This window comes from Sturnus vulgaris, chromosome 3, assembly GCF_052056855.1.
Source record: "Sturnus vulgaris isolate bStuVul1 chromosome 3, bStuVul1.hap1, whole genome shotgun sequence".
Lineage (NCBI taxonomy): Eukaryota > Metazoa > Chordata > Aves > Passeriformes > Sturnidae > Sturnus > Sturnus vulgaris.
Genome location: NC_142245.1, coordinates 28,941,951 through 28,967,428, shown reverse-complemented (window position 1 = coordinate 28,967,428; position 25,478 = coordinate 28,941,951). Strand labels below are relative to the sequence as shown.

At 37.0% G+C, this 25,478-nt stretch overlaps 1 protein-coding gene across 1 annotated transcript in view; it reads left to right on the top strand.

Annotated features, from left to right (window-relative positions):
* Nucleotides 1-23,988, top strand: part of BABAM2 (BRISC and BRCA1 A complex member 2) — a 160,710-nt gene extending 136,722 nt beyond the window's left edge. Inside the window, exons 11-12 of the mRNA XM_014877255.2 lie at nucleotides 4,873-5,026; nucleotides 23,126-23,988. Of these exons, the coding sequence (XP_014732741.1) occupies nucleotides 4,873-5,026; nucleotides 23,126-23,189 (218 nt within the window). The 3' untranslated portion in view covers nucleotides 23,190-23,988. The remainder of the gene's footprint in view (nucleotides 1-4,872; nucleotides 5,027-23,125) is intronic.
* The last annotated feature ends 1,490 nt before the right edge of the window (nucleotides 23,989-25,478 follow it).

The window sequence follows — 25,478 nt, the reverse complement described above, 5'->3', positions numbered from 1 at the left end:
TATATAGCTAACGTCATTCATATAATTATTAGAATCATCACATTGAAAAGCTCATGGAGAAATGAACACATTTAATTGGAGCAAGACTTCAGTGTTGTGCAGTAAATAAATGCAGAGGGAGAGGGTCTGTCAGATGGAAGAACCAGAACAGTGTCTCCTTTGGCCAGCTCTGTGCAGCCTAGAAGTGTTTGGAAACAATACTCTGTTATCTTCTGTTTGAAGGCTGCTCCATAAAGCAAGTACAGATTGAACTGAGGTTGTGCAGGCCGTGAAATCTTGTCAAAGATTTCAAAGAAATCTTTTTCAAGAAATCTTGTCAAAGAAATCTCAGCAATAAAATATCCAGATCACCTGGTGTTCATGAGTGCAAAATAAATTTCAGGCGCAATAAACTGCTGAACAATCAAGCATCCCAAAGGTTAGTAAGATAACCAGTATGGTAGCATCCAAGGATTAAAATTATGAATTCAGTAAGTAATGTTGGCTTTTGTGAAAACAAATATCTAGATTTATCCAGTGCCATACAAAGGATAAATAAACCTTTTCCCTAGAACACGGGAACAGTGTATGGAAAAATTTTTAAACATTACCATCTGAGTGCTTTGAAATATATTGGTGGTCACCATGAATCTCAAGTTTGGTTCTGTGTTCCCATCTCTTTTCTCCAGTGCTTAAAGGTGGAAAGGAGGGCACTCTGGTAAGCCCTTTTCTTCTGAGCATTTTTCCTTCAGAAAACCTGTAGCAGCACTGGTACATGCTTTTTCTGAGACATTCCTTCTGCATTTCATATCCTGTTGAACGAGTCATAAAATTAGATGCTAAAGATACTATTTTAAAGTTAATAGGACAGTCAAAATCAACTCTGTAATTGTTGGCATAAGCTTAACAAACTAAGTAACCTGTTCCAGGCCTCAGATTGGTGTTTTTTAAGAAAATAAACAATGCAGCCTTATAGATGCATTGCACAGTTTTACTTATTAATAAACCAAGATTTTGGCTTTAAGATAACTATGTTTTGAATATATGCACGCATTAAATATTAAGTCAAGAGAAGCAAATTTGTGTGTTACTTCTAGATAGTTTCTTACGTTTCAAAAAGAGAGCAACTTCAACTATTTATAAACTGTAATTAAGTTTCTTTACAACATGACTCATTCTCAACAAGCAAGTCCTTTTTCTTTTGCTTTCTTATGAACTGTGTGGGAAAATTAGGGTTCAATCAGTGAAGAATTTACTCAATGCTTAATTACCCATAAACAGCCCTCCAAGCTCTGCTCATGTAGAGCTTGCATAAAGACATGATTTTCCCCACACTATGGCTGTCTAAAAATTGACTTTTAAAAAATGATCTGTAAATTGTAATGTAGGAGAAAGCAGTGTTTTACTGGATTCTTTCTCCAGTCTGCTTCTTTGAATTCCTCTTACATTAACAGTGTGATGCTTAGGAGAGCCAAAGTAAGAAATCATCAGATTTAAATTACTTTGAGCATGGAACTAAATTAGAAAGCTTTACTTTCCTGAATGAGCTAATTGTTTAAATTTTCCAAAGGAAATGTTTCTATTTCTGCAAGTGAAGGGGTAAATGGGACTTCCTCTGACATAATTTTCGTTTTAAATCTTGAATTTGACAGCAGCATTTTTACCTTCATAACCAAATATTACTGCTTAACTGCATGACTTGTATAAGCTTGCTAGTTGAAGTGACTCACTTACGCAGATGAAGTTATTTTTAGGGAGATAATTTGCACTGTTTAGAAGAGAGGAAAAAAGGGAGAGAGAGTCCTACTAAGAGCTAGATCTCTCATTATAGTTTACAGAGCTCGTGAACCCAGCATCCAAGCAAAAGATGACTAAGCAAGGGGTCTATTGGTACTTTCAGGAATTTACAGACATGAGTCATCTGCTTATTTTCTGCAGACATATCACCAGGGTACTTTGTGAGTCAGCTGTTATTTGGAAATAGTACTTGTATTCAACATGAGTACATTTTTGTAGTTCTTAGGTAACTAGCGTGCCAAACCAACACAGGCTTTTACAGTTTGCCTAGTTCAGGTGTTAATTTACAAAACTGATGTGGTGTTGTTATCTGTGATGCATTTTTCATGGCAAAGTGTGTATGTTGTCTTGCATGTATTTACAGTAACACATTTGCCACCTTAGCTATTGCATGAATCAGATGTGATTTTGTGTTAATGTACAGATTGAGAGACAGACTGCCTACACATGACCAGGTAAAAAGAAAAATTTTCTTTAGCAAGCCATGTGTGATTATGAGCAGAATTTAACCTTTCATGTCCAACACGCTATGCCAGCATTAATTACCAGTGGGTATTTGCTTATTTTTTTCATTCTGTGCACTAACAGTGTCAATGCATGGGCATCCACTGGGACGGAAGCAAGTTCTTGTCTTTCTTTCCTATTGCTGAAATAATAGCTGACTACCTTGAGATATGTATAACTCTTTAAACTCAAGGCTATTTCCTGTTTACTGGCCTTTTAGGTGTGGTTGTGTTCCAGAATTAGGGACAGGTTTTTTTACTTGGTCTGCACTCGTCCACACCTTATATTAAAGAAACACTCGGGTTAGAAAAATGGAAGTTTGGTGATTTCAGGTGAAGGGCAATTTAAGTTTTTCAAAACTCTGCTTGCAGTTCAGCATAATATTGCTGTTGTCCAGATGTGGGATCACAATTTTGAATCTAGTTTGATTATCTGATTTATGTGATCAGCTTATAATGTAATTCCTGAAAATTCCTATACAGATTTTGGTTAATAGAATATATTTTGATGGTACCTTCTCATAATAAATGCAGATGTCACTGTAGTGAGAGCACTGCCTTGATTATCCATTTTAAACAGCATTTCTGGTGCTGGGTACTTTGTCCTGAGAGCCCATCTTTAGTTTTAGGGAACAGGGGAAAAAAAACTGTTGCTGCTTGCATGTGCTACATAGATGGCAGTTTTGAAAAGAAAGTTAATGAAATTCTCAATTAAGAAGTTGAGTACAAGGACCAAACCATTATTTGAAGGCTTTGCTCAAGATTGTTATTCCTCTCACATGGTGATAAAATACAAAAGTTTACAGACTTGGTTTCTCTTAAGGAGTTGGTACTTAAGAATGAAAAAGATACACTAGACAAACAGTTTAAGCACTCAGAGCTGAAGTAGTATATTTATAAGATTAAAATAGAGACTCAGTCTTCTTATGGACTCCGTGGTGGAGTCCTCCAGAGACCGAGGCACACACCATTTGTGAGAGGAGGAGGCAGCCTGCTTGCTGATAAATGGCCAGGTTACACCAATGTTTTTCACGGTTGTTATTTAGCAATCACATTATCAAGAGGAATTCGACAGAGCAATCTTTGAATCTAACCTTTGTTAAAGCAGTGATCTGCCCTCAAATTAGCAGAACTCTGCCCATGTCATTACCGCTTAAATATCTGCTGGAAGCTGCTGTGTGGGCTGAGTCACCCCGGCTCTGGGAGTTGTCACGTGTGGCTCAGACACTGGGTCATGAACAGAGCAGTGCTGTCCTCCACGGGAGCATTTGGTGTATTTTGGGACTGTGGCTGGAATAGCACATTTCATTTAGCGTGCTTCATGGCTACAAGTGCTTTTACTCCTGGAGCTTGGAGGGTAGTTTAGAGAAAAGGGAGATATGGTGTAGCTGATGCACATCTGAGTATTTAGATGTGATTGGATAAACTGAAAAATGAAAGAACTAGCAGGATGATAGCATGGAATCTGGGAAATCAAACCTGTCTTATAATGATTCCTCAGTCTGTTAGCAGAGATTTCATAAGAAGGGCTGGAATCTCTGGAAGTATTTAAAATACAGTCCCATTATAGTGTGGGACTTTCACTGTACAGAATTTTAAAAATGTGATTTGGAGGACAGCAAACAGTACCGTTTTAGGTGCTTTATAAATGAAGCCTACACTTCTAAAATAAACTAACATTCTTCTGTTACTTTTGGTGTTAGATTAGATATTTAATATTAGTAATTCAAGTCTGTTGTCAAAACTCAGTTTAACTACAGATTTCTGAAGCCTCCTGAAATAAGAAGTAGACCAAGAAAATACAAACTATAATTCTAACAATGAAAAAGTTAAAAACTAGTTCTGAACATGAAAACGTACACAGTTTCTAACTGTTGTAGACTATTTTATTGTTCACCAGACCTAGCTGATCATGAGATAGTGATAAGCAAAAGGAACTAAGAGGTTCTGATTTTTATTTTTAGTGGGATATTTTGGGAATTAATGACTTTGCAGTGTGTTTTTAGATTTGTGGGTGTTTTCTTGTCTAGCAGATGACAGCAAGTTGAAATCTTTTCCAGCTCATATGACTAAATCTTTCTACATTCTATATCAAATCATTTGATCACTTTAGGACACAGACTGCTGTAAAATAAGGATGATAATTCTTTTGATTTCCATGAGGACACTAAAATTGTCACTAATTGACATTAATATTGGTTAAAGCAGATAAAGATAATTTTTTTTAAATGGAAAGCATAATAGAATGTATTTTGTGAATTTTTGAAAGGGAAGATTTTTACTGTAAAAGTAAATTTTTTTAACAACTGAATAATCCTAGTGGAGATTTTATGATTGACATAGCAATACGCCAGCTAAACTTTTTTTAAATCACATACTTTACAAAAGTGTTTTGGTAAAGCAAAGTGTCCCATATAGCATTAGGTTGGAATCATTACTTATAGGAAATGCAGAAGGATGTTTTAGAACTAACCATCAGTTTCTCCTTTTCTGACACCTTTAATAGAATGGTCCGATATATTCTCAATAAGAAAAAAAGAAAAAATACACTGGTATATTTTTATAACTCTTTTTTTTTCTTTTTGTATTGCAGTTGACCTACCCCTATACTTTCCTCGAGACCAACCAACCCTAACATTTCAGTCTGTCTACCACTTCACTAACAGTGGCCAGCTGTACTCCCAGGCCCAGAAGAATTACCCATACAGCCCCCGATGGGATGGCAATGAAATGGCCAAGAGAGCAAAGTAAGTCAGATTGCTGTTTCCTACTAAGCATTACATTTGTTTCATGGTCTTTGGTGGGTAGAAATGTCATGGATATAACTGTACATTTTCAGCATTACAAAAGCTGAACCTGTTCTTGTTCTCATATAGTCCTGGCATTCCTGTAGATGAGCACAGGGAGATACTTGCTAGTCATGCTTATTATATTAGTGCCAGAGGACTGAACAAAAGAAGGCTCGTTCTGCTAGGCTTTGTATGGCACAGAGTGGTGATAGTCTCTGCTCCAGAGAACTTCCAGTGTAAGTAGATGAGATAGCCCCCAGCAGGAGTAACCTGCATGGTAGCATCAGTCAAAGGTAGCTCCCTGGGGTTGTGTGGGTGTTGAAGAGACCCTGAAGGGAAGCATGTGAGATGGAGAGAGCAAGGAAGAAAAACCTGAAAGATCTGGTATTAGGCTGTAATGAAAAGGCATGGAAGAAGAGGAGGATGTAGAGCAAACCACCATTCCAGTATAGGAGGCCCTATCAGATCTTGAGAAGGCGTATCAGATCTTGAGACAGTTATCTGAAAATCTGAATATCTCTTGCTTTATTGCTTTTTTGTTGGGTGGAAACAGAGAATCACCGTCTCCTTCCTCTGCATTTTTTCTGCAAGCCCTTGTTTTGGGCTGAGGAGAGATCACTTCAGTCTGTGTATCCCTTCAGTTAATGATGACAGGGCAGCCTCCCAGAGAGGTTCTGTTACAAGGGCAAGCTGCCATAGGCAGTGGTGTCCCCAAAGCTAGACGTTGTCCCTGTCTTGTCACAAAGCAGAAGAGATTTTACCTGAATGGGGAGATACAGGCAGCAGACTTACTGAAGTGTTTTGGATTTGCAAAGTGTAAAAAAAAAAAAAAAAAAGTTAGAGCAGTGAGAGATTTAAGCAGGCTGATTATCAGTTGTTCAGCATGTAAAAGCATCAAACTGCATAAATCACAAGGCGTATTGAGATGAACATTTTGAATGACAGTCAGAAGATTAAATTAAATCAGCAAACATGCATAAAGAAGAGTTGAAACAAAAATAGTTCAAGCTGAGTAAATCAAATGAGTGGCATGGTCAGAGACTGTAATTTGGAAATGATGGAAGCAAACAACAATTGACTGATGCATTTGTAGATTTTTATATAATTTAAATTCTATGGAAAACATCAAAGTAACGTTTGTTTTGGGATTTTAATATACATTGTAATAATAATTTTTTGGTAGTATTTGATTTTGTCGCCATACGGTTTATAGGAGCACCACTTCTCGATCAACTACGATTTTTTTGTGTGTATGGACTTTCTTCTTTTCTCTAACAGGATATTATGAGTATTTTGTTTATTAAAAAAAGAAGCACAAAAACCTGAAGCATCACTGTGACTTTTTTATGGCCATACTACAAAATGCATTTCTTTTGTAGCTGAAAGCTTCTAAGTACCTATATGCTATCTGCTAAGTGCATTCATTTACGAGTGGGTGTATACAAATGGACTTCACTGCCCTGCACTTGAAATTTAGAAGTATAACAACAGTTCTCTTTAAAAGCACTAAATGTGTACACTTACTATCACATGTATGTTTGGTGAGGTTATTCACTCTTACGTTTGAGCCCTCTGCACTTCAGTTCTCCACTGGGATACGTAATAAGAGAAGGATGATGAGAAGCGGGGGAAGACTGTGCTGAGGTGTCTGAAATAGCTGAGCTGCAGAGACACAGAAACTGCTCCAGTTAAAAGCGCTTTGCTTGCAGGAACAGCTAGTGATTCCTGAGTAGGTACCATAAATAGATCTGTATCAAGACAAGTATGATGTTATGATACGTGTGAGCGTATTTTAAGGAAGATTTTTAACACAATTGAGCATCTTATGTAAACAGTGTTTAAAATATTTGCTAGGGCTTCTTAGAATAGGTTTGTGTGTTTCAACATAACCAAATAACTTCTTATTCAACGTAGTTAGTTCAAACAACACATGAAAACTTCCCAAATAAAAACAGGGAAAAAAAACATTATTTACCCTCTAGAAACAATGTCATTCTGCTCTACTGAAGTAAATTTAGCCCTGATTAAATCAGAGACAATTTGTTTGTGTTTCTAAATACTGTCAATTAGGTTTTGCTTATATGTAGTCTTTTTCCCTCTTAGCAAAATGGTCTCCCAAGTGCTCAACATTCTTTGAGACAAAACATCTCTGTTTATCTTCCTGGCCATTGCTCTAGGGCCACAGGATCTCCCACTTGATATTCCAATATCTGACCAAGTTTTCCACCCTTCTTCTCAGACTTCAGGGATCAGTATGCACTATCTTCCTCACTGGGGCTAAAGACACCATCAAGGATAGCTTTTGCTTAAATTGCATCAGTCAGAGATTTCCTCATCCTCAATTTTGGCAAGTCCTGTCTCCGTTTTCAGCAACTCAACACAGCCTGTTTATTCATGGGCAGAGCTGTCATAAGTTCATTCCAAAGGGACTTTGATTCTGTGCCCAGCCTTCTCCCAAGGTTGTTTTGGTGTGGGTTGTTGATTTTTTTTTTTTTTTTTTTTTTTTTTTTTTTTTTTTTCCGAACAGGTGAGCCCATCCAGTTCCTTCAGTGCAGGGACTAAACTTGAAAGTCTTGGTATCCTTGCTTATCTCTGTGGCCCCCAGCAGAAGTAGGCATCTCTTTTGAAGTTAGGACTTAACCCTTTGCTGTAGCCTTGAGACAATCAAAAGTAACTATAGGCAGGAACAAAATTAGTTCTCTAAAATGCACATATATATAAAAGTAGATTGTATGCATTCACACCTAGAGACATATCAGCTAAATCTAAAAGGCAAATTCTTCTATCAGAGTATCAGTTTAGCTGGATCTTTTTTATTCAAAGAGAAAAATTGCTCATGTTCTTGCTGAAGTTATTGGACCAGTTTATATCTGTCTGATAAAGTCCATGAAGTCAAGCCTCTTTTCTGTGTCCTCTTAGGCAGATTTTAAAATCGCTGGGCTCCATTGCAGCCTACTGACTTAGATTCCTCACTGAGAGATAGCATCTGGTAACTGAAGCTTGCTTTTGTCTTAGCCCAGAGGTTGCCCTCTGGCTTTATTTAATTCTGAAGGATGAATCAAGTCCTGATTTAATAATGTGATTTCAGTTGCCTCCAGATTGTTTGTTTCTCAGTTAACACAAAATTTTAACCTGTTTCTCCAGCTAGAAACTGGGAAACCAGTAACATTAAAATTTTCTTGCAAGCTGCTGAGATGCCATTTCCTCTCAGTTGGTATCTCAGGCTTTGCCTCTTGTAGGTCATTTATTTATATATCTGTGGCCTCCTGCGTAAGCAGCTTCTCCAAAAGTTTTGGTCCTAAAATACAATGGCAAGCCTAAGAAAATACAGTAAATTATGGAAACTTAGCAGCCTTGTTTGTGGTGTACGTGTGAAGTAAAACATCTCTGTGCAGTTTCCATGGGAAAGCTTTCTTGTCTTCTTGCTTAAATAGGCATTCAAGTGTACATAAATGGAGTCTTTAAAGAACGTGCAGACTTGAAGCCTGGGATTTTATGAAGGAACACTGTAAATAAAGCTTGGTTGTTTATACAAATGAAATTCACTTCTTAGATGCACTCTGGCCCATTTTCTGTCCGACCCAATGCTGCTCTTGTAGACTTAGATTATACTTCAGGGCAGAACAAGTTAAAACTCAGTTTACTCTTTTATCCTACATAAATCCACCTACTCATCATTAAAAATAGCAGTAGCATGGAAAACTGGTATCACAATAAGAAGTTGTTCCAAGGGTTCATATTCCCTTTTTTTCCAGGTTGGCTGACAAAACAGGTTTCTGAATGACAATGTTATCCCTGACCATTCATGGGTGTTTGCTGAATGTGGTGTAAATTTTATATATCCCTTAGGGCATTCAGAGGGTGAAGGCTTCAAAGAGCTCAAGTGCTCTCAACTTTATATTGGCTGTTGCTCTGCCATGAGGTCAAGTGCATCTTCAGATTATATGCAGGTGCATCTTGTGCAAGCCACAGCTGCAGCTTCAGTTTGTGCTCAGCACAAGAGTGCCTTGATTAGGAAGTGTCAGGGTGGTGAACTGGGCCATAGCATTTTCAGCCTCAGTGATGCCTTTTCCTTCAATGTCAGCAAATAAGATGATGCTATCATGTGTGTAACTGAGACTCCCAATACCAGAAAGACCTTGAAGTGCTGGAGCATATGCAGAGAAGGGCAGTGGAGCTGGTGAAGGGTCTGGAGCACAAGTGCTACAAGGAGCAGCTGAGGGAGCTGGGGTGTCCAGTCTGCAGAAAAGGAGGCTCAGGGGTGACCTTACCAATCTCTACAGCTGCCTGAAAGGAGGGTGTGGCCAGGTGGGGATCAGCCTCTTCTCCCATGTAACAAGTGATAGGACAAGAAGAAATGGCTGCAAGTTGTACCAGGAGAGGTCTAGTTTGGATATTAAGAAAAATTTCTTCCCCAAAAGGGTTGTGAAGCAAGGCTGGCCAGGGAGGTAATGAAGTCACCACTCCTAGAGGGATTTCAAAGGTGTGTGGATGTGACAATTCGGGATATGGTTTAGTGGTGGGCTTGGCAGTGATAGGTTAATGATTGGACTCAATAAACTTAGAGGTCTTTTCCAACCTTAACAGTTCTATGATTACGTTTACGGATGAAAATGTTGCATTTCTTAGTCTAATAAAAGGATATTTGAGAAGAAAAAGGGACAGTTGTGTTGCTGTTTAGACATATCAGTTGCAGTATGTCAAAGACATTCTACGTTGCTGTTCTAGTCAGTAAATTTTGTGTGGGCAAATGATTTCTTTTTTGTTATTTTGACATTAGCCAGTTTCAACTCATCCATTTTTTTAATTATTATTCAGATTTCTTTCACGTTTTAGGCAGAATATCTATTACCATATTTCAAATTCTTTAAAAATAACTTTCAAAATTTTCATGAAACTTTTGAGTTCCAGCAATGCTACCATGAATCTCACTGTAAAATTTACATGTAAATATTACACTCTTTTTATATCTTCTCTTCTTGATAGGTGTAATTAAGGTAGTAAATATTTTTTTATTCTTTGGGTTGTATTTAAGTACTTTTTTGCTTATTTGTAAAAGTATCAAGTTGTATTTGCCTGTATTATATGATTTTCATGCACATTAGTCATCTTTAAAGAGCAGTTTTCCAAAAATGAACTTATTTATATTACATATACTCACCTCACAAAGCCCTTTGCATGACTCTCTTTGTCTCTGTTGCGTGTTATCTTAAACTTTAACTGAAATTCATAAAAATTAGAGTAAGGAACAGAGGTATAAAACCCAGGGACATCATTTTTCTCTAGGTGTGTGTGTGCATGCATTCAGACATTTGCAAGGCTCAGAGGATTCTTTCTGAACAACACCAGCATAGGTACAACTAAAGGCTGAGGTGGTGAGCTCGTTTAGCTCTGGTTTTTGATAGTTTTGCATCAGAAACTGAGCAGAAGTGATTTCCTTGCCTGAAATGGAGTAAAGCTGACATTTTGTTGCCGCTGGTGGGCTGCTCTTCAGGACAGAAAAGGGGCAATACATTGTGACAGCCATAACGAGAAGAGATGTGGCGACCCAGACGTGTGAAGCTTACAAAGAAGTTAATTTGATTTTATAGACCATTAAATCAAAACTGATTTTCTGTGGGAATGTCAGCTGATCAGAAATATATGGGAACAGTAGGAAGGAAAATGGAAAAAGCTACATTTTGTTAAAATATTTAGTGATTGCACTTGTCCTTGTAGTGTGTTCTGCGGTTGATTTACCAGCAAAACTTAGTGACAAAATTATTTTGATTGTACAATATAACAGGTGAAGTAGATAGGAGTTTTAATTAGAATTTTCCCAGTACATTCCTTTATTTTTTACGTAGTTCTTCTGCATACAGTACAGAATACAGTACATATACATGATAGTCACACTTCTTGAGTCATATTTTTCATGTAGTTTTCTTTAAATGTCTCCCTGGATAATTAAGTCTGACTCTTAAGTTATGGTATGTTAGTTTCTGACAGGTGCCTGCCAGGGATCTTCAGTGCTGTCATGCATTATGTGGATTTCAGCCAAGACAGAAGGGCCTGGGTATTTGTTTCTGGTCACTTCTCATTAAAGCTTTGACTGTAGGAAAGAAAAACAACTATTTAAAGATGAGGAGTATAGGTGCTATAGGAAGTGCATAGAAATAAAATCTGTTAGGCAATTAGTTTTTCTGTGATTTTGTATAGCTACTCTGTATACGTGTGAACTGTACATATGTGCATTTTGATATATAGTAAATATTCTTTCTGCAAAGAAGTATTCTTGTATATTGACAAGAGAAATGCACAGAGGAGATTGGAGAAGTTGGCATGATATAAGTGGAATATAATAGCACTTTGCTGGAAGACAACTGCTTTGTAGGAATGAAAGGTTAGAATTTAATGTAGGTGGTTCTTGGATAACTGGGATTAAGCGGTGTTCTAGAAATACTGTGAAACACAGTCACTATCTGATTTGGCTTTGTTAGAGAGCTCCATTATACATTTATGAAAGCTGCTAGTTCTATATTAGAGCATGAAATTAGTTAGGAACTTGCAAAAAAATGTCCTCCCTTTCTCGAGAGAAAAGGGTAGAGAGAAATACATGGGTTTGGAAGGAGCTGAGATTTAATAGCCCAGATAAATGCTGTTACTTGATCAGTTACAAAATAAACAGCTAAATAAAAATAGCAAGTGAGCTCCATAGTCTTGTCTTTTGAGTAACACTCATAGTTGTTCCATTAAGCTAGGTGAAACTCTGCATTCATTTAGCCCACCCCATGTCTGTATCACTAGGTAGTAGTGGATGCCTGTGGAAAAGCATGGCAGCACATAGAGTCATATTTCCATTGTATGTTCTACCATCCTTAGGGATTTCTTTTTCCAGTACTGGTACATTTCTGTTAAGTAATCTTACCTGGCTTTCCTTCTATTTGCTTGCTTTTCAAACCAACATCATAACATAAAATTCTGTGGCAAGAGATCACAAAGGTGTGGTGTGAATAACAAACTCTGTTGGCTTTTTGCATTCCTGCCTCTTCCTAGCTCAAGGTGTTACCCTCTGCCTCTTGTATGGAGGCAGCAAATAATTAATCTGCTGATCTCTTCTATAACCTTTGTTTTATTAACTTCTTTGTCTCTTTTGTCACCTTTTCTCTTCTTTTCCAGAACCTCTCCATCTTTCTGATCACCCTTGTCCTGCTTCTTTCTCCCTTTACTGTTTCTGTGATTTTCCTTCTGGGTCAGGGAGCTGCCTGTTACTCATTATGCATTCACCGTGCATTTATATGGTGATATAGTGATATTGTCTGATTTACTCTTTATTCTGCTTCTAACAACATCTGATTTTTGCACACAGATGAAGGCTAGTTACAGTGTCATTTTAGTACCAACGTCGCCTTTTTATCTGTTTTTCAGAGCCTGTGTTTTCTGTGGTAGTAAAATTGTCTTTTTCTTCACATATTTTTCCTTTCATGTTTGTCAATATTGACTTTTCACCTGCTATGTTATCTCCCAGTCTCCTAGTACTGTATGAACTATCTGCTGTTCCTCGTAATTGTGCCTTATTTTTCTTTCCCTGACTAAATTGTTAACATTAACAAACCTTTCCACCTTCCTTTGCTCACTTTTGCATATCATGTAGGAATATGAACAACATGGATCAGAACACTCATTTCTGTGCACTTCTCAGGTGACTTCACCCTAATGGTATTCATCATTTATTCCTGTCCTTTTCTTTGTATTTTGGCCTGCTGTTTATCCACTCATAGGTCTTTTCTCCTATGGTAATTCAGGGGGTTTTATGCCTTTGAAAAACTTTCTCAAATACCTGTAGGTAAGTTGAGCAGTGCGTGTCACTTGAATTTTTCTTGTCCATGTGGGTTTGATACCTTAAGAAAATAGGAGACTTGAGAAGCACAAGTTTGACTCCTACCCAGTATATAATTCATTCAAGTCCACTAATTTTGGACTATTTATTAATTTTTGTAATAATTTCTAGTAACAGACTCTACCAAATTGCAAGATTTGGACATGAGATTCATTAAGTCATAGCTCCTTCTATCCTCTCAGACCTTCAGACCTTTTTTTAATTGATATCACACTTCTCTGGTACCAAGCCATTTTAAGCAGGAGGTTACAAGCTATTTAAGAGTTTAACTTTCTCACACTTGAGTTTCTCTAGAACCTGGGTGTGAATATAATCTGGGGCTGCTGATTTGATTGCGTTTTGTTCATTTGTTTGTTTCCATTTTGGCTGACATTTCTGCGTGCGTCAAATCTTTTGGTACATCTCTTGGAAAGCCAGATTCTGGTATGGCAACCTCTTTAAGCACCTCCATTTAATTTATTATTTCTGACTTTATTACTTCTGAGCATTCTTTTGACTTTTTGACCACATTTTGTACTGTTTGACAAGTGCTTATTTCGAGAGCCACAGCTAATTTATTCCTCAAATTAATTTTGTATTTGTTTTATTCTGCTTTTACCTGTTAGTATTAAGGTTTATTTCTGTCTTGTTTTCCCCATTGTATGCATTTCCAACCTTTAGAGAATTTACTTTTACTTCTAATAGCAAAGATATATCTTTTGAATAGGAAAGAGAAACAACTGCTTTAATATGTTTTATATAATCACAGATCTGTGCCGTCTCATCTGTTTCCTTCTGACTGGTTGGTCCTAATGAATATCCAAGGAGGTTTCTTTTATGGTTTGGTATGTTGCCTTCGGCCCCTGTTGATAAGCAATCTGGCAAGGCACAGCGGATGGCATGATGAAATCAGTACTTTCACCTGCAAGCAAACTTTGTTTTCAGGGATGCTGGTTGTCAGACTTGTTATGGATGCATCTGTGGTGTAACTCTTCATTTCTGCCTCTGAACTACAATTAAGGAATTCAATAATCTCTCAAATATCATTCAAATTCTATTATTACTGCTGTGAGCTCCTCTCTCCTTGAATCTCTACACTTGTGTTTCCTTACAAGCTTCACTCCTGAATGTATTTTTGCCCAGTCTTCTCTTACTACTTATATCATCACTACTTTCACACATTCTTTACCCTGCCTTTTATGCTTTGAAGAGGTTCCTAGTTGCATCTTGTCTCACTTTCACTCTCTTCTTCAAATCTAATAAAAAGTTTCTTAAATAATTGCTCTCCAACAGCAGAGCTCATTATGTGTTTATGTAGCCTAGATAAGAGGAAATAATGTCTTGAATAAACACTATCTCTTTAAGAAGTTAGCCTTTACCTGGAGTGGGAAAGTACGGCTATGGCATTTCAGCAACTAGGAAAAATAGAGCAGACTTGTCATGCTGTAGCTCACAGGACTGGAAATTTCCTGCAAATTAAATTTCCTGCACAGTATTTAAAAAGACTCTATGAAGATTGAATTTTTCCATGATTGCCTTGGAATATCATTCTCATGATCCACTGATAAGGAAACAGAGTGACCATACTGTGACAGAGATATTCCAATGCACCCTTCACAGACACCCACTACCCTGTGGGGAAAATGGAAGTTAAGAAAGCAGAAGCAGAATTTGCTATGATCTAAGACCACAAACCTTCATCTGACTGAAGTACATCTATTTATGTACATTGTGGAGAAGGTGAAGGAAGTGAAGTGTTTTATCTCTTGAACTGACTGGCAAGCAGAAGGCATTGATGAAACTGTTTCAAAATGAGAGATTAATTTTTCTCTATGTGCTTTGGAACACTTAGATTCACTATGTCTGTGAACACCTTTGTAAATTTTTAAATATCTATATCAGAAATCTGTGAGACATTAATTACCAGAATCTTGATTTCCAGAGAGTTTTAAAAGGCTGCTATCATAGTTACTGGCCTTGGTCTATATGAACTGATTGAGTCCAGTAGCTATAATTTTTATCTGTTATTGTCAGTAAATGTCTATGCATTTGGAAGCACGTATATTCTTGGAACCAAAGTTAGCATCTTTTACAAAGTGATGACCCTACTTATGCTGCTGCTTTAAAATAAACATTAATTGTCAGCCTACATAAGGATCTGCAATCCTAGCAGTTCTAGGGAACTGCTCCACAGCAGTTCCCTAGAAGTCCCTTCCTTTATATTTTGCTTTTAGTCGGGTTGTTATATTTATGGTAGATTCATGCTCTGAACAAATTGTCAAAATTCATATTGCTTTATGGTAAGTTGGGCAGCAAAGTCATCTTAATTTTTACAGCAGACCAATGTTTAATTCTTCACTTTATTTATAAAATCAATTGGTACAATAGGTTTATGGAATAGATGCAAATGTATAACAAAATGAAAATTCATTTTTTATTTCTATCTGCTTCATATGGATTAAAGCTACCTATTCATTCTGCAGTCAGCAGACTGTTGAAAAACATGTCTAAGTACAACCATTTCTTGTACCTTTCGGTGTCACTTGAATCAGAAATGGCAGCAACTCCAGAAAGAACTTCTGGAGGGAAAAGATATTGTTAGTAAAATACAGAAAGCAGCTTTTGGACGTGAGTGAATTTTCATGTTTAAACTTACGATATGTACTTGGTTTCACTAGTTCTGCCCCTTCTGTTTCCTGTTACAGTTTTGGTAGCACTTTTTGGTTTGTTTGTAATTTTGGAGACAAGTTTCTGTTGTGAAATACTATAAACTGAGCTGAAAATAGCTGTATTTCTTAAAAACTTGCATTTTGATGGCTGCTCACTGCAGATCTCCAGATCTCTTGATACTTGATTACTGTTCTGTCCATCAGCCTGGCTTCCCAGTCAGTGCTTTGCATGGACTGGCAGGTAGGAACAGGCATAAGAAGTTTACTAATCTCCTTGTAGGTAATTCACAATAAAAGGAGGTAGAGAGAAATAAATGTTAGAAGAGGAAGAGGGATTGTGATGCATTTTTTTTTGGCACACAGGAAAAAATTGCTAGCAGCATAATGGCATTGTGCACTGACTCCTCTGTACATTTGTGTGTTTAGCCAGTTACAGTAGCAGTAATTTAAGAACTATTGTCTTGCTGTTGTATAAACACTTCAGATGTTTGCTTGGCATCACCAGTTCTGGAGATGTATAAAATGGAGAACTGTGTAGACATTGTGATTCACATAAAAGCAAAATATTTGCTATAGATAAAGCTGCCTAGTAAGGAAATTATAAACCACATCCCAAAGAGCATACTATCAAGAAGCTTAGTTTAGAAACATGAATACATGCCAAGTATCGTTATGCGTATTTAAAGTGAGAAAGAAATCCTGAAGGGTACCTGTTTCATTCTGCTGCTGTGCTTGGGTAAATTTTTGTGATGTTCAGATTTGAATGGTGGTTTAGAAATGCTGCTGTCTCCTGAGTGCCTTGTGCATTCCGTAATAGTCCTGATTTTCATTAGCTCCTGAGCCTTTGCCACTTGGCACCTGGCCCTGTTGTGGGCCTGCCTGCTACAGCCCAGTTCCAGCTAGGCAATCAAAAGTTAGTACTGAGAACTATTTACCACTTTAGTTTTTGTAACACCTTACATGTGGAGACAATGATATAATGACCATTTTCTCCTAATAGAGGTGTCACAGAATGTCTGCTGTAGAGTTACTCTCCTGTTACCTCATAGTTATCCCAAAGCAGGAGATGGGCTTATTCAGCTTTGCTGTGAGTGCTCATGTATCTTTAGCCTGGTGAGGAATGCTGTGGAAGTGCCTGTGAATAAATAGATAACATGGTTCACCCAATGGAAATATGTTTTTAATGGATTATATATGGTAAAAATAGCAAAGAGGGTCAAATGTCTTGTGTCTGAGTTTGAAAGGAAAAAGCTATGCCTCAGATGTTGGCATTGGGACCTATTAAAAAAATGGGCTCCCAGTAGATTTCCACACTTTTGTATTCAACCCTTATTCAGTGCAAGGAATAGAGATGCTGGAGGAGGGCATGAGCATGGGTTAAGGACATAATGAGCAGTCATATGGACTATGACCTAAATACATAACCACTGTCAGAATTAATGCACCAATTTATTAATTTAAGTTCCTTTTGTTAATTAGTGCTAATCATATTGAATTAGGTAGCTCCTGACAAAAGGAATTTAGAAAGAAAACAATTATTTATATTAAAAAAAAAGACAGGCTGGCATCTTTGATTTTGTTCTGTCAGAAACAAACAAAATCTTAGAAAGTTTTGAAAGTTATGGTAAATACCTTCTGTACAGGAGATGAATTATTAGGGGTTACATGAGCCAAATCAGCTGGATGTGCCTGTGTGGTCACAGGAGGACAAATCCTCTCATCTGGCATCCAGAAGGTATTGTTGTAGGTGTTCAGTATTTTCAAAACAAGTTTTCACTGTGTCAAAACAAGTTTCAACAGGAACATAAAAATACAAAGGCACGCTACATATGTATGTAGGATCCATGCAAGAATACTTTGTACTTCAGAAAGTGAATAATCAGGTGATGTTGATAAAGCCTGGAGAAGCTCTTTTATAATTCTAATATGGCTATAGTGTTGAAATAGTTTATATGAGATTTCATTGCAAAGTGTCAGCATAATAATACTAGTCTAGTAGGAATAGATGGAAAACCCCAAGAAGCCTCAGTCTATCCTTCACTCTGACCTACATTGTTCTTAATTCCTGTTTTCACCAAATTTAATTGAAAGAAGAGATAATAATGCTGTTCTAACTAATTTATGAAGATCAGTCATCTGTGGAGTTGATGTTTTTCTGTCAGGATGCAGTGGATTTGAAGAAACTTGTAGATGTCTTCAAGCAGTTCTTCTAGGGTACAGCAGGAAAGAAATACGGGATGCAAAATGATGTAAATCCTAGAGGTACAATTCCTTTAAAAGAACAGGACAGCAATTGGGACAAATGCCTGGGATTCTTGGTTGTATCTCATACAGCTGAACAGGATACAATTCAGTCTTTACCTCAGTCCCAGAATTATTCAAACAAACTCAATTTACCTGTTGGACAATCAGACAATAGAGACCTACTGAGGAGAATGAGGTGCTACCTACAGACCTTACTCCAGAAGACTTGGAAAGATTAAGTAGAACTATTCAAAGATCACATGACTATAGGAGTGCCTGCCCAAGTCAGTTCTATTAACTTGAAAAAGTTGAAGAAAATAACTCATATTTTCCTGTGTGCCTTGCCTAGAGTAGGAAAAAATGGATGTATTTGTCAAATACACTGGCTACTATGATTTTGAATACACTAAGGGTCTATAATTAGAGCCAAATATTTACAGAATTAAACCACAGTTGCAGTACTTACTAAAATAGTTTACAAGAATTAACTAAAATATTGAAATAATGGGTAATATTTAAGAATAAAGTTTTTTCTCAAAGTAGGAAAAATATCCAAATGTGGTAACCGGAGTCTGCCTTCAGATGAGAAGGAACACAATACATGTGCCTGATGCTGTGAGAGAAGGTCTCTATGTCTTTGTGAAAAGATGAAGATTATGGCTCAAGGGCTTTAATTTGTCAATAAGGACACTGTGCTGGTAGTAGGAATGTTGCTGTACTGCTAAGTCTGTTCTTGATGTGGATCATCATGATGATTTCATCTTCTCTGTTTTCCTCAAACTGTCTCTTGTTGGAAAAAGCACTTGAAAGTCCCCCATCTTGAGTTGAAACAAATAAAACATGAGTGCAAATAGGGCTAGCATTGGTGAATTTGAGATCTTGGCAGTGATAAACTGAGGAGTTTAAGGGGAATATTCTTTGTGAATGACTTGGGAAGATGATTCATCACCCCATGATGGTTCTCCTTGTCCCAGATATAAAAAGCAGAAATCTCATTGATACAACCTTGTGTATGCTTTTTTCCTCACAAAGTTTGAGTCTTGATGTTCTTCTCTGAATTTACAAGATGAAGATTTTAAGAGAAATAGAAACACCTAAACAACCCTTTTAACTTTATTACACCAGCAGCAGTAACTAGAACACAATTGTATAGTTGGCTATAGTATCAGTCCAGCAAAAGCAACAGCAGAAATCAAGTGTTTTGGTATTAGAATGCTTTCACCGTAAATATTTGGGAAGTGTTCTTTGATGGGAGATTGCAGCTACATAATTTAAGATCTTTGTAGATTTTCAGCATAGATCTGTGAAGGCAAAAGGTATTATTGGATGGTCAATACAGATTCTCTACCAACGGCATTTTAAAAACCCAGAGCTAAGTTACCCTGGGAAAAAAAACAGTGCAATTAGAATAAAATTTCACAAAAGCATGTGAATTCTGAGTCAAGTAGGTTTTAAGCACGGCAAACCCACACCCTGGGATTTAAACATGTATGGGCTTCTGGAGACCTTGTACCACGCTCAGTGTTTCATATCACTGGAAAATATGTAAACAGCAGGTAAGTATCTTTTAGATACTTACCACTTGCAATAATAGCAAGACTTTCTTTCCACTGGATAATAAGGTGAAGGAAAGAAGTGCTTTACTCTCAACAGACGTCCTTGAGCATAGCACCTGGAATTCATTGTACTGTGTCAAGTATATATTGTGGTTAACTACAGCAGAATGTGTTGTTTTCTGGAATGATAAGAAAAATTTCCATAGAAACCTCATAACTTACTACCTTGAACTTGGAAAATGACCATTTGAGGGAACAAAAACGAATAGACAAAAAATAATGGGGTCTTATAAGAAGCTCAGCAAAGAGATAGACTTGTGCCCATAAGTGTATGAAGATTGGCAACCACTCTAGGCTGAAAAGAAAGCAACTTTTTAAACACTGTTTAAACGGAGATCTAAACCATTGTGAGAAGGATGCAATACTCAATGCGTGTTTTCCCTTCTTTACATGAGTGCTGATTGTTCTCAACACTCACATAAGAATATCCATGTAGTTTGTACAAATGAGTTTCTCTGTACTTAGAGGAGAATTTATGCCAGTCTTCTGAGCTTGGTGTAAGGTCAGTGTGATGCAGACCCACCAAGAACATGGTAGATGAAAGCTGGAGAAAGAAGGATCTCCATCTTTCCCAGAAAGGAGAAAAAGCATTGATCAAAGGCTGATTTCTGCCATTTGATAGAGCCCTGAGAAACCATAGGTGAAGTTAGCTTTCTTCATCTTCAGTGTAATTCAACAGGTACCCAAATTACTGTTGTTGGGTTTTTTAATAACAGTTCTCCAGAGCTGAAAAGCATATCTAGTGTATATAAAAGTAATAATTTAAAAATACTTTGGAGATAACTTGAGAATATCATGTGGCAAAGTTTCTGGAAAAAAAATAGGTATTTTTATATGAATCCCTGTGGTATAGCACAGATCATGGTTATTGAGAGTGTAAATGTGAATCTGTTAAGATGAATAGAGTATGAAGAATTATCTTTTTCTAAAGTTCATGTTTATATTCACTGTTTCTCTGTGCCTCTATGTACAGGATGCTGGAGCATGAGTGTTGTCTCTTGATTTTAAATCTTTCTATAAGGAATAGCATTGCATGTGAAAGATGCCTTTACCATGCAGTCTATAGCAGAGTATTGTTCTTCAAAAAATTTTGTATTTCTCTTAAAGTTATTTCATGTCATCTGTTGTGACATAATAGTTTGTGTCATGTCCTATTTGGGCAGAAACATGTACACTTTGACTTCAATGCCAGATGGTCGATAGATGAAACTTACCCAGAAGGTGATCGGTGCTTCTTTTCCTTCTTGCTGGTAATCTCTGCAGAGGCTGTTGTAATTAAAATGTCATTGCCATTTCACAGGAAATTCAGGGATTTTAACGCATGATTTTGTCCCAAACTTTGGATGAAAAGAAAAAAATTTAGAAAAAATTTTCCAGGGCTCATTAAGGAGTTTGCTTACCTTCTCCTACTTCCCCATCTTTCCTCCTCAATCTACTAAGTGTGCTGTAGCTGATACAGTCCTATCAGGTGTACTGGGCTTTTGGATCTCTTAGCAGGGCCTTTTTTATTTTGGTGGGGGAGGTTAAGGGAGCAGTGTTAATTTATTTTTTTGTGTGTATGTGTGATGAACCATAATTATCTCTGATTTTGTTTCATCTGAGGTACTTAAGGTGTATGAGAGAGGGACAGAAATGGAGGAACATAACCTGAGTACAGTTGTGGTACTACATTAGCTTCAGTCTGGAGAAGACCAAAATGATAGGGGCTACTTTAAGGTATAAAAAGAAAAAAAGCAGACACTTAAAATGCTGAAGTACTAAAGGAATTTTTGTAGTGTATGGAACATCGCCCAGGGGCTAATATGAACTACAAGTGAAATAACATCCTCTTTGAAACAGTATATCTGATCAGAATGTAAGGAGGTGTTAGACTTAGTTTTGCAGCAGAGGATACAAGCTCTTCTGCAGCAATCAGTGAAAAGAAAGGATGCAAGTGCAGATAAAGTTGGTGTGGGAGTGTGTTTGTGGTATCATAAGCATTCATTCTGGAATTTACCTAACAGAAAAGGCATATATAATTACTGTATAGAATGCAGTAAGTGTGGATTTAATACAAAGCACAGAAATGCTGTAAAGGAAAAGAAATAAAATATAGGAAAATAGTTCTGATTGTATCCCATTTAATGATTAAGAATTTCTACAGTTTTGGAAGAGAGAACATTTTAAATAACATTTATCAAGTCAATTAAGATCACGTGCATGGAAGAGAGTCTGCAGAGAAGCTATCAAAGGGGAAGGGAGAAGCTATTTAAAATAAGCAAGCAGAGAAGCATAATTAAATGTTAGGACAGATAAAGCAAGGACAAGTAAAAGGGATAGATCCTGACACTGACAAGATACAGGTTGTATTCCATGAACTAGCAAAATACATAGAATTAAACCATTTCAAAGGTGTGGTAGAAAAAACGCAGATACAGAAATGGCACTCAGCTGTTGGGATCAGGGGACAGACAGACCTTCTCAGCTGGTTTATGTACGTGTGTGTGCCAGCATGAACAACCACTATTGCAGGCATAATTATGAGGGTTGTTTTCTGAACTTTGCTTCAATAAACCAAAGTGTGTTCTGTAAATACACAGCACAATCTGTATATACTATAAAATGTGCGTGCTGCTTGTCCTCTTTCTGGTTTCCATTTCTGGGATCAGCTCCTCAGTCCAGAAATGCTTTTACTTTACATTGCTCTTTTAACCTTTGAACAGCATCTCGTGTCTGTTTACAGCTTATGCACAAAGCTGACTGCAGCTATCTGGTAATTAATTTGCCAGGCACAACCTCACAAAGAGAGAGGAGCGTTCTCTTTGTGGTCTTGCAACGTTTTTAGGTGTGAGGAAGTATGATTGTTGTTCAGTGATTGCCAAAGCTTCTACTGCAGTTATGAAACACATCATGATTGTGAAGGTGATCAGTGTATATTTGCTTCAGGAGGTAAACCAGCAGAGAGATCAGGAATCTAATAAGTGGCATTGCAGCTACTCTCACTTTAGATCTCTTCTTGGTGAGGAGAACAGGAGAGAAATTTATAGAGACCAGTGATAGAAATAGAAAACAAGATTAAAAAAAAGAGAAAGTTTGGTGCAAAATGCAGTAGGCAGAAACCAAAGGCAGAATGATGAAGCAACTTCTAGTGTAACTGGCAAGTAAAGGGCATCCCTGGGACATGTAAAATACATTTATTACATGGTTGAGTATTTCAGGAAAAAAACCTCAAAGGTACAGTTCTAACTCAATTTTGGATTTGTAGGATTAGCTCATTTTATGGATTTATGAGTCACTTGAACCTTTGTAAAGAAGATAGACTAAGATCCAAAATATACAAAGCACACTTTAAAAAAGAACATTATCCTATAAATTTTGAAGTTTAACAAAAGGAATTACAGTTCATACAATGTTGTTAGTATTTATTTGCTGCATTTTATGTAAACTGCTGCCATCAGCAGTGACAGCATTGAGTCAAGGTTTCTGAGACGGGTAAAGAGCTTATCTCCTACATGTATCCTGACTTCACTATTTTCCTGCTCCATTGCCTTGTCTGTCTTTGGGCCTTTTGTACCATATGTGAAGCCTTTTCTACATAAGGGAAATAGGAAACCTGGGAAACATCAAGTGCTTTTTTCATGCTTTTAAGATAACTCCTTCCTAATCATATATTTTCTGTTCTTTTCACCAGGACATATTTCAAGACATTTGTCCCTCAGTTCCAGGAGGCAGCATTTGCTAATGGGAAGCTTTAGACAGCTTCAGGCATGGAAACTATACTGGACAGATCCTTCAGTCTGCACATGGTCAGCCCAGAAGAATGCCTGGAAATGAGTTGGAATGTCTTGATAGGTGCTTTCTTGCCTCTGAACTGGTTTTGGTAGCTTCAGTTTTTGAAACAGAGACCTCACTAGCATGCTTAGAACTGAATAATTGGTATTAGTCCTGCCCCTTTGCGTTTGCCACCACCATTCCTTTCTATATCTATTGGATTAAATTTAAAAGGGCGTGTATTGATATGATAACACTTTCTTGTGCCAACAATGTCCTGTATGTTATGCCTTGTTTCCTGGTCTTCAGATGGTCTAAATTGGATTGGTTTTCCATGGAAATATGATGTAATGTGTATATTTAGTTAAACATTTTCAGCTTATCCTAAGAAAACATAAAACTGCTGTATGTACCGTGAATGCCTAACGGACTGTGGAGTGCCATATTCTGCCTTGGAGGTTTGTGCTCACTGTGGTTGTTGCTCTCACAGGTATGGATATGAGTTGCACACTTCAATTCTCAGTGCCTTTCCAGTTGGTCTGAAGTTAATATGGCAAGGTGTTTGAGGTTTGGTGGTTTTTCTAATGCTTCTGTTGAAAGCTCGTCTTATGTGAAACGTTAGGCTTTTATGCTTTGTTTTTATTTCCAGTTGTAAAATTTTGGTGTTTTCATAATGAGAGCCCCTTGCCATTATGAAAAAGTTCTACTTCTTTAGTACCAACATGCAAGTAACTAGTTATATAAATCAATATAACTAAATAAAACTCTTTCTTAGGCGTGTAATTTTTCTAAATAAGATAAGTATTGCTAAGAAACAAACTTTCAACAAAGGAATGAATGATGTCTTGGAAAATAGCTGATGAAATAATGTAGGGCTATAGGTATTTAGCTTAATGCTTAAGTTCAGCATATCTTCTCAGAAAATATTTTTAAGTGTATATAACTGGAAACATTACCTCCCCTAATTCTGAAATGCCAAATGCAAAATCCCACCTATTCATCCTTTCTTTCCTGCTTGTGTCAGGTACACCAGTTGGGACTAATGGTCACGATGTCACTTCCCCAATTAATTTGTGAATAGACCAAGGTACTTTCCAGTAAGGAATAAAATTAACAGAGTGTGTTGCTTATAAATGGTATCTGGAAAATGTGCCCTACTTCTGCTAAATACAAGGAACTAAATGAATAGCATACAGATGATACAGTGGAACTGGAAAACATTTAATTTTAAATTATTCACTATAGCATCACATGCAAGGAAGTCTCGTCAAACTACTTGATTGGCAGTATTCTCCTATCCTTTCTACAACTTGTTATTTTGCATGAAAAATAATGCTTTTCAGGGTTTATATTCACCTAGGTAATACAGATGGATTTTGAGTAGTGAAGCTTAATAATTAAGAATTATGCAAATAATTTGCCTCTAGAAACTACAAGTATTTTTAGCTAGTTTGTGGGCAAAATTTAATTTATGTTCAATACTGAAGTTCTTGGCTGAAAATTAAGCTGCAAACAAAATCAGAAGTTTTATTGTAAGTCTGCAGACAAGGCATATTCTGTCCTGTGACCCACCCCTTTGTGATTTTCTTTTCATTATCAGAGGACTGTCAACAGTTTCAAAGGCCTGAGCCTGAATTCCCTCTTTGGAGACACTGCATGAGGCTTTTGCATGCTTAGAGCAGATGTGGAAGGTAATGGTTTTTTGTGAAGAGCAAAATCATAACTGAAGAACCTCAAGTGACTAAGAACAAAATATTGTTTAGTGTACTAGGATAATCTCACGTCTGCATTTATTCAGGGGAAGGCCAAAGCCACAGACACATATTCAAGAATAAGCCAGCCTTGTGAATGTGGTGGGAGAAGGAGGGTGGCTAATGAAAAACATTTGTTCTCATAGTGTTAAAAATCTGATAGAAACAATCTCTAGCCATCTTCAAAAGGTATAAACCAAGCCCTTAAGTTGCATCAGCACATTCCTGGAATCTTACATTTTATAACTTTGATTCAGTGTTGTACTGATTGCCCCATGAGCACAGTGTGTGCTTTACATACTGATTGCCCAAGTGGCGACAGTGTTTTGTTGTTTGGTTTTTTTTATTTTTTTCAGAAGTTATCATAATTCAAAGGCTTTGCAAAATAGTTTGTAAAGAGGTCCACTCTTCAGAATTTAGATTTATCCTCAACCAAAAATGCATCCTTCACCTCAGTCCTAGTCATTTTGGACAATGAACTGCTTTATTATTAAAGAGTTTTAGAAGCCGTGTAAGAAAATA